The sequence below is a fragment of the Acomys minous genome (assembly GCF_964271855.1).
Source record: "Acomys minous genome assembly, chromosome: 9".
NCBI classification, from domain to species: domain Eukaryota; kingdom Metazoa; phylum Chordata; class Mammalia; order Rodentia; family Muridae; genus Acomys; species Acomys minous.
Genome location: NC_140490.1, coordinates 16,148,237 through 16,158,696, shown reverse-complemented (window position 1 = coordinate 16,158,696; position 10,460 = coordinate 16,148,237). Strand labels below are relative to the sequence as shown.

The following is a 10,460-nucleotide window of genomic DNA, read 5'->3' as shown; positions in this document are numbered from 1 at the left end:
ATGAGAATCTGTGCACAGAACAGACACAACGGGCCCCACACTCAAACCTCCTGCTTGCTTTGACAGAATAAGGTATGGTATTGATTTTTGCCAAGTGGCCATGATGGCTGCTGTCTCATGCAGTTACTAGGTCACAGGGCATTGAAGCAAAGTTCTTTTTTTAGTGATTTCAAACACAAGAACAAGGTCTAGATCAAGTCATGCACCAGCAGTGAGGACAATGTGTGTACAATCCAAACCTAAGCCACTTGCCCTATTAATAGCCTTACCTCAGTCACAGGAAACCCTAAAACCACCAGGAAAAAACCCACAATTTTGTTTTGCTTTCAATGAAAAACTCTTACTTTCATACCACTTTTTCTTTTTTATTTAAAATATTATAACCAATTGACATACTAGGTAACACTGTTTACATCCAGTGGTGCATGTTGAATGACTAGGGCATGAACGAATAAAACCACAATAATGATCTCAGCATTCCCTACAAAGTGCCCCATTCTGTTTTGTCTAGAGAGGAGAGGGAGAGCACAGGGAAGGGGAGGGATGAAGAAGGAATGAGATGTACAGGGAGAGAGAGAGAGAGAGAGAACTTCTAATTATCATCCTTAGGCTTTGAGGTTTAAAACCTTATTAACAGGATAAACTGTAGTGAGAAAATAGATGTCACAGTCCGGGCAGACGCTACTTCAGTTTAACTTCATCATTCACTATAAGATTATCAGCTTCTCAAAAATATACCAAATATTGGGCCTACAAAAGTAATTTATTTCTTCGTAAAATTTACTAAGATTTACTCCTTTTGTAAAATGTAAAGCGTGGACTGATATCTCGAGCAGGTTTCTTACAAAAAACAGTGATGATGTCAATGAGCACACGTAGCACAATTCCCCAGACACAGTGGAAGACTACACGGGACTGTCTCTTACTGATGCAAGGTATGCACTTCACATACTTACTGCTACTTTGTCAACAGTGGCTATAAAGTATTCAACGCACATTTATAATTTACACTCAGTAAAGATCTAACAGTAAGGGCAATAGCTTACTTGGGAAAGCATAGAAAATCAATGTGAGGTAGTTCAATAAAAACCTAGTTTAATTTTAAGTCATTGTGAGAATAGGACATTGTGCAAAACTAATCCACAGGTCATATTTCTCAGGAGTTTCAGTAACGAAGAGAATCTAAGCAAGAAGTGCCCAGAAAGTTGCTCTTATTAGACTCCCCTTAAGGGCACTTTGCCTAAGAGCAGTTGCTTTGAAATTAATTAGGACACAAGTTTTCCTATCTTACCCCAAACTACACATTTCTGTTTCAATGCCCTTTACTTCTCTCATCTTCCGTGCTATTAAGACACATTTGTTTCCTGTGGTCCAGGAAAAACCTAAGAAACACAATGCACACTAAGATGCAACAGGCCGTGGAGGCAATGCTGATGAGCGCTATGGATGAGGGATGGTGCTGGGTTGTCTACTCACTGGCAGGAATTACTGGGGTCATAGGGTATCATGCATCCACTCTACACTAATGTGTGACTAATGAACAACACTCACAAACTACAACAGTATTTCTGAAAATATACTATGTTTTTTTTTCTTTTATCTCAAAATGCTGTGCAGGCTAGTGCTTAGGCAACACTAATGGTTGTCTTCATGTGTGTGGCAGAAACTGGCCAATAGTGTGAACCAGGTTCTTTTTGTAATTCAGGAAACAGCTTCACTTGCCTACTGCTCACTCTGTCAGTGTCCTATTCGCCTGCCTCCATGTCTTGGGATGCAGGGATGCAGGCTGCCAGGCAAGCAGCTGCTGAGGACACAGTGAGGCTTCTCTGTGTTGGTAGGGCTACCACTTCTAGTACAAGTCGGCTGTGAGTGCACTGGGCCTTTGCTTCTGGTGTGTGCTCTTCCAAGACGGCAATCAGCAGCACGGCAAGACACAGTAAAAACCGCTTAGCAAACAGCATGGAAGAGTTGAGATGCTCTATTTATAACGAAGCAATCCCAACAACATGGTCGTCTTACAGTCAGTCAGTATAAATTAGGGGAAAGAGAACAGTAACCAGGAAGACATGTAGGAGGAATCAGGGTCTCTTTCCTAACCCATGGAGTTGAATGCTAATTCGCAGCTAAACAACTTCTGGACAGTAAGACAACGGGTGTCCTAAGTACATATAATTGAAAAGTCAAATTATAGGGTGGTTTAACAAGTACTGCTAGACAGAAATGTTACTTGCAATTTCTTTAAAAAATACTTAAGAAGCTTTAAGACTTTAAAAGTATCAATATGATTTGTTAACAGAAAAAAGAAAAGGGGGAGCTGTATAAACAACAGATCTTAAGAAGCTGGGGCACACATTTAACAAACAGACCTTGCTTTTACGGTATAAATTTGTAAGTATTTTAGTTTACATTAAGCATTGAAAGCTTGTTTTCTTTTAATTCGACTGAAACATGATGGCTGGCAAGTGGGAGCTGGCAATTACAACAAATGATACAATCAGAACAACTGGTATTCCTTACTTAACCACAATCTGCATCAAGAAAGATGGCTTCTCAGCAATCAAAAATAAAACACAGGAAACTAACTAAAGCATGTCAGCTGTTAAAGTGCAATAGTGACACATCTTATCCTAGGGAAAACGAAACAATTTAGCTGTAAAACCAATATAAAATAAGGACACATTCATGCTCCAATTTCTGCTAAAATTCTGACTCCAATCTTGTATTTCTACAACCCAAGAGGCGTAAGAGTCTTAACTTCATACTTGGCTAATAAAACAAATGCACCATGTTGTACATGTAGAAAAGGAATCACTAAAAGGTGGGAGGCTAGAAATCATGATAAGCTAACTTGCTATATTTAAAAGGATATAAAAGGCTAATGCATCTTCATCTTAAGTATTGCACATCAACAATGACTTAAAATACCTTACTTGAAAGTAATTCTACACTAAATATACAAAAAAGGGTCAAGCCGACTTTCAGGAATTTGCTGAGCTGTGCCTGTTCTTCCTCCTGGTGGTTGTAAGCTCCCAGGGGCTTCTTCCCACAGCCTCGCAGCTCATGTAGTATGCATTTCCCAGTTCATTACATGGAATCCCTCTTGTTCCAGACAATAACAAAGGTGCCTGGGCATTACAGACATCATTTCAGAAATAAGGAGACCTTGATGACATTTTACTTAGGAAAAATTCAGTTACAGAGAAAGGATTCTGAAGATATAAAATGTAAACAGTTAATACACACTTGTCAGGAGCAGCACCATTCTTACACTACTCAACGTCCACACTGCGTATTACATTGGAAATCAGGTATTAAAAAAAAAAATCAAAGACTCGGCCTAAAGAACCACCACTATGCCTGCTCTGCTCACTGTGAAGAAACAGTCCTTAGAAAATGACATCCTACATATGGCTGTGTGCTACTATTTTCAGATGAACGGTATATTGCTCATTTAAATGTCACCTACACAAATTTAAGTAGGCTTTGGAACCTCCTGACAGCTAGTAGAAATAGGATTATGCTACAGGTAGAATCAAAGGGCCAGAAACACCATAAACTAGTGATCAACAGATGGACCCTCCAAGGAACAGGAATTGGGAAAGGTCCAGAGGTCAGAAACTGTACAAGAGGGAAAGTCCAGACTCTTGACCAGTGCCAGGACCTATATAGCCTGAGGAGAGTAACTCAGTGTATACAGAAGCAGGATCATAGCTAGTATAGGGGAACCATCTGTTGATCTGCACTGAAATGTATACTCACAAAGTATCCTCTTGACTTCATGTGGTCAAAAGCTTTAAGCATGCCACAAATGTTCAGAATATACCACATTTCTTAATTTGAGTTTTTGCTAGCTTGAGGTGGGGACATTCAAAAGGTAGAAGGATGAGCCCAACATCTTTAAAGACATGCTCTGAGTTATTCTGTCCTTTAGATGACAGGGTATTTCCCAAAATTTAGGTAAAGTTGCCTACCAATTGTCTAAACTAAGTTGGGGATTGGCAAACAGCAAATATTGGAGGTTTCTTGACACGTTCATCATTTACAGTAGTTATTCCTGAATATAACTGGCTACGGGTTATTTTCCCTTACTCCTCTGGGGTTATCTCATTGATAAGCACATAACCCTGAAGGATAGCATCATGAACAAACATCTGAAATAAATTCTAATAAAAAACTTATAGACATCTTAAATAATTCATGATATATGCAAGTCACCACATAATAGTTGCTCTGATAAACAAAAATCTTACAAATTCAGTAAAAAAAAATCAGCAGCATAGATAAAGCAAATATGCAAAAATTTAAACCATGATAAAATAATTAGGTTTACATTATACAGTTAATTACAGCAAAAATACAATACATTTTTGTTGCTGTTTAAAAACACAACTTAGGTTTTAAATTACAACACTTGAAATTAAAAAAAATAAACTACTTTACTACAAAATGAATTCTACATTTTCTGAAAAATCACTCAAAAATATGACCACTGAATTGTTTTTAAAGCAGTTCTATCAATGACTAACCGATTCCCCATCCCTCCCACCCTCCCAAGGCCCAAGTAGTCATCTACAGCAGCCCAGAGGTCCGGCTGATGCTTCTAGACTGCTGTCTGTATCCGAGGCCAGAGTCGGATCTGTGGACATTGAAGACATGTCATTGGCAGATGGCGAAGACGATGGGTGCTGAGAGCCATTGATCACTGCTGCACCTGTGCTATGAGAAACAAAACAGCAAACCAGTTGCAGAGAGAGTTGCAGACTGAACCGCCTGTATTGCTCTGCCCACCTCCAGTGCCAACATCCTTCTTCTCTTGGGCTTAGTGGGACACCGAATCATACTGGACCTAACACAAGCTACGAGGGGAGAATTCTGAAAATCTCTAGAAACCTATACTCCTCAATAATGCAATTTTAGTTTAAGACCACAGAGTTAAAAGTAACATGGAGAATGGCCCTACAGCAAAATCCACGAATGGGCCTAAGGTGTGTTCCAAAAGAATTGAGAGTACGTACAAAACTGTTTACACTGCATTTTGTTGGACATAAGATCTCAAAGTATCAAGTGACCAAAAAAAGTCTGAGAACTAAAATACTGCAGAAAATGATTTTTGATAGTGTCTCACAAAAAGCACAATGTTCATGACGCTTCTGGTACATCTTATAGAACAGAAGCCAACACAAAAGAACATTTCCATTAGGAGGGATCTGAATCAAGTGCCCCAGTGCACAAGAAATTGTATGACTTGCCAGGGTAACTTAAACAGCCTAGCTAGGTAAATTCAGGTCTTACTTTGATTCTAGTAAATACTAGGCAAATACGAATACATACTTAATACACAGAGAGAGGAGCAAATGTTTTTCTATACTAAAAGTAGTATCTAACAAGCATTTCTTGCATTAAAAAAAAAAAAAAAACCCAAACCTCAAAAACCAGGAATGTCTCATACAGAGACAGAAATCCTTTTAAGAGTTAGGCCTCATTCTAGGGGAGGAATATGTTAAAGCAACTCAACAACAGATAGCAACTTTCAAGCCAAAGGTCACTAGATAAAGGTCTCAAGAACTCATTTACAGAATAAAAACAGTGGGAAGTGTTCAGGGCCCCAAGATGGCAAAAGCAAGCAGGCAGGAACCGCTGAGCCACACCTCAGGACTTAAGATCATCCGCATTCTGTGTAATGATGGACACAACAGCGAGGGACAAGAGGTCCTCCAAGAGCTTGTTTTCACATGTGACAAAGTACCAAATGAGCGTCAGTACTTAATAGTGCATACAGCATGTTCTGTAGTTAAGTTTTCATCTACTCCAACTGAAGACTGTTCAAATCAAAGCATAGTCAACACTAAGGGATTTCTTTCTTAAAGACACAGCAGTGGTACCAATAGAAACTGGGCTTAAATCAGTAAAACAGAGACAACAGCAAATGTATAGAAACAACAGTGTGCTGTGCTTTCAAATTTAACTACCAAACTGAGTAAGTAGGAGAAGAACGGCAGGTCCCAGCTCCCTGAAGATGATAACACAAGGAGTAACCCACAACCAGGTTTATATTGTAACCAACCTAAAGGGGATGGCTGCCCTCTTATGACTCCATTCTTAGTTCGCTCCTCCAAGTCCATCACCTCCTTGTATATCAGTTCTGAAAAAGAGGACAAGTAAGTTTTTTGAAACCAGAGTGAATCACAGGTATGCATATTTAACTCAAAGCTTGTGTATTGTTAGGTGCATCAAGCTGGGTCTTTACAATAACAGCAGTGGCAGAGGATCGTATAAGCTTCAGACTCACAGGTGTTAGTAATTCAGATTTCCAACCACAGACTATGCTGACATAAAGCAAAGCTCTCTGTTCTAACTTCAAGCTGGCTAAAGGGCAGCTGCTCTCAGAAGCCAGCACTGCCTTTACAGTATCAGCCATACACATGCACTCTGCCTTATGAATGCTTGTCAGTTTTGTCAAAGTGAGGGCTGGGGTCTATGCTTCTCTTCCTTCTACTTCCTGAGTCCTGGCCTTATGCAAGCAGGTTGTAAGTATGAAGACTTATAACCAAAGCATCCTACACCTTTAGAATGGGAGGGAGGGCACTTTTATCGCATGAAAAGCAGCAGCAGCAGCAGCTCCTTCCAAGTAGCCTACAGCTGGCGTGAGCACCAACACCCCTTCCTAAAACTCTTGTATCCCTGAGTGTGGGGCAGCAGCAAATCACTGCAAAGATAGATCTGACTGAGAAAAAAAAATAGGGTATATGGTACCCTACATCCTACTTTTCCATATGATTCTGACTTGTTCATTACCATTATCTAGCATCTTAGGTCATACACTCTTAAAAATTACATAAAAGTAATCCTGAAAAATGTATGAACCAAAAATGTGAAGAATTCCAAACGTTTGTATACTTCCTGAAGTGCAAGCTTTTTACGAAGAACCTCTTGCTGGAGACCAGGCATGGTAGCACCTGCCTGATAGTATAATCCTAGTACTTGGGAGAGTGAGACAGGAGGATCACACGTCTTAGGTCACTCTTGGCCACATACATATTTTTAACATTCCCACAACCATCAAAAGCATTATCAAGAAACTGAATACTCAATCACCTAACCAATTAACGGGAAGTTTCTTTCTCAAGTAAACAGAAAATTCTCAAAAGACATAGAAATAGACAATAAATATTAAAAAAAAAAAAAAAGTTAAACATTCCAAGCTATCAGGGACTACAAAAACAGTACCGAGATTCTATCCAACATCAATCAAAATGGCTACCATCCATTAAGAAAACCAATGGCAACAAATGCTAAGTGAAAATGTGGTAAAAGGAATCTTTATACTACTAGTAAAGAAAATTACAATAGTTACTACAGAAATTACTGGTTCCTCAAAAGAATAAAACAACAACAACAACAAAAACAACAAAAACCCAACCTCCGCCCAAAAAATCCCAAAAATGGAGAAACAGAATTCTATTAAAGGAATCTAAGGCAGAATACAACAGATACCCAAACACCCATTTTTACTGAGGTATTCTTCACAACAGCAATATATACTATTAGTCTAGATGCCCACCAACAGCAAAATGGGTAGAGAGAGGCGCTGAGAAGGGGTGCGGTGGCACATATCTGTAATCCCAGCACTCCAGAGCACGCAGTTCTTGGTAAGTTCAAGGCCGGCCAGAACTTCACAGTGAGACCCTGTCTTAAAGTGGTTTTAGCTAGCCATAAAGTAGAATGATTTGCCAGAAAATGGACAGAACTGGAGATTATCATGTTAAGTAAAATAAACTTAACTCAGAAAGATAGATATTGCACGTTTTCTTTGCTATGTGGAACCTGCTTTTGACGATATAAATATATATGACACAAAAGCACATAGGGGGCTAATTAGCAGGAGAAAAGGGACCAGAGAGAACATAAGGGAGGACATGAGAGGGTAATATGTTAATATGAACAATATAGTGATATACCTATCTGAAATGTTATAATGAAACCTGTTACTTTGTACACTAAAATAACAAAGAAAAAGCGTATTTATAATATACATAAAATAGAAATAAACTAAATCTCAAGTTCAAAGATGGTAAGTTAAGTCATTCTACTGATTAGACTGAGGGTGTACTGAGACTCCTGTGACAATGCTGACAGAAGCAGAAACTACAACTTCTTTGATGAAAGAATCAGGAAATAACTAACATTTAACAATGGTCCAGGTGACCTTTCAGACTGTTCTCTCTGTTATATTCAAATATGTACACATGAGCACATGGTTACAGCAACAGACTGTGTGAAGGTCCACCTTCAGTGCTTCTCACACAGGAGCTAGCCACAGACAGACAAACTTCCCTATAGCTCAGCACTTACCAGCTATTAAACTGCACAGGTAGCTGTGTGGACCAACAGTGTCACCTTCAAGATGTATGGATACATCCACAAACAAATGTGTACAGTACACTGAGACTACAACCACTGGTGATTTTTAGAGATGGGACACCCCAAACATGGTTGCAGAAACAAAGTAGAAGACATTTATGTGCCTATAACTGAGGTGGAGAATTTCAAACATTAAGGAAGCACTTTCCACATTAACTTCCTTAACATGAGGAGGTCACTGCAGAAAGCCAGAAGGCCCGAGTGCCATGGACTCTGGTGGGTGTTACCTTTCCACTCCTCTATTGTGTGCTCCCTTTCATCTAACTGCTTGTCAGGGATCTTGGGTGGTGGCTGAAAGACACAAGTCAGTAACAACGGAGTTAGTTTACCCGAAGTATACATACTATTAGTTATTTGAAATATCAGCCAGACGGAAGACTTGTAAAAAATGAATGAATCAATTAATCATTAAGTTTAACTTTCTGGAAAGTAGTTCTGTACAATTCATTTGTAGGAAATAAGATGCTTGTCTTTTTTCTTTTATCCCCCCTACTTCTCAAACTGTCACACTTTACCTATATTATAAACCTCTGCTTTGGATACAAAACATTGTTTCTAACTAAGGATGTTCCCACAAACATCCTAGATCAGGTCAAGGGCACAAACAGTGGGAGGTTACTTGACTATGTGTGATGGCTTAGAAATAAGCTCATTAACCTAATATTTTCTTCATGAAAAACTAGGAAAATACTAACATCATCTATCTGTATTTTTATTTAAAATGACAAGTTCCCTTTCAAACTTAATTTTAACCATAGCTCTAAGATTGCAGTATTTTCTTCAAACATTAAGAAAACAACTTACGGCTTCTGCTTCCGAAGGATCATACCAGACGTTGATGTACGGGTGCTGGAGAGCTTCGTCTACCGAGATCCTTTTGGATGCATCTATTACTAGCATTTTGGATAACAAATCTCTTGCCTGACTGGCTGCAAAAGTAATGACATTAATATACACCTGACCATGAGATTCCCCAATTATTCACTTTAGAGAGTTGAGGTTACTTTTACTTAAAACCAAAAAACCAAAACTCTCTTTGTCAGGCAGGTGGTACACACACTTGCGGTTGCTGAGCTGCAGATGCAGAAGCAAAAGAGTCACCGTGCCCAGGCTAGCCTGCTCCACAACACCCAAGGGTCACCGTGCCCAGACTAGCCTGCTCCACAAAACCCAAGGGTCACCGTGCCCAGGCTAGCCTGCTCCACAAAACCCAAGGGTCACCGTGCCCAGGCTAGCCTGCTCCACAAAACCCAAGGGTCACTGTGCCCAGGCTAGCCTGCTCCACAAAACCCAAGGGTCACTGTGGCCAGAATAGCCTGCTCCACAAAACCCAAGGGTCACTGTGACCAGGCTAGCCTGCTTCATAAAACCTAAGGGTCACTGTGCCCAGGCTAGCCTGCTTCACAAAACTCAAGGGTCACTGTGCCCAGGCTAGCCTGCTCCACAACACCCAAGACAGAGAAAACCCTATGTTTTAAAAAAGAATGTTTATTTTTGTGAATACTAAAAAAAAAAAAAAAAAAGTAGTAGCTGTGGCTGTCCTGGAACTTACTCCATAGACCAGGCTGGCACTGGACTTGAGAGATCTGTCTGCCTCTGCCTTCTGAGTGTTGAAATTAGAGGCACCATCACTGCCCAGCTTGATTTATTGCATTTTTTAGTTATGTGTATATGTTTGTATAGAGAAAAGAGGGAGGCAAAAGAACAAAACTTTTGTGTGTTCCATTAGCAGACCAAATTTTGAGTTAGATCTTTTAAGAACATGACTATATGTTCTTCCCATACATGCATACCAAAAGAGAATTTAGTGCACATATTCATAAAACTTACCTTTAAGTTTGTTATGCTCTGAGTCAGCTGGGAACAGCACATCAGGGAATAGTTTCTCAAAGCTATATCCAGCATATTTAGGTCTGTTTTCAACATAAGTCCTTACTGTTGGTTGCAATTTCTTCATGAATTCAGGACAAGGTGTTCCGAGCTGTTCAATAACTTTATTCCATTGATCAATATCTATTATCGAGTAGCTAAGAAAAATA

At 39.5% G+C, this 10,460-nt stretch overlaps 1 protein-coding gene across 3 annotated transcripts in view; it reads right to left on the bottom strand.

The window, feature by feature from the left end:
* Window positions 1–344: 344 nt before the first annotated feature.
* MAPK8 (mitogen-activated protein kinase 8) overlaps window positions 345–10,460 on the bottom strand; it is a 67,936-nt gene continuing 57,820 nt past the window's right edge. The window contains exons 8-12 of one of the 3 annotated variants that reach the window (XM_084793909.1): window positions 10,252–10,434; window positions 9,226–9,350; window positions 8,649–8,712; window positions 6,065–6,142; window positions 345–4,711 (exon numbers count right to left, since the gene is read on the bottom strand). In XM_084793909.1, coding sequence (XP_084650035.1) covers window positions 4,566–4,711; window positions 6,065–6,142; window positions 8,649–8,712; window positions 9,226–9,350; window positions 10,252–10,434 — 596 coding nt within the window. In that variant the 3' untranslated portion in view covers window positions 345–4,565. Of the gene's footprint in view, window positions 4,717–6,064; window positions 6,143–8,648; window positions 8,713–9,225; window positions 9,351–10,251; window positions 10,435–10,460 lie in introns of all 3 variants that reach the window. The other 2 variants (XM_084793908.1, XM_084793910.1) reach the window with 2 other exon arrangements.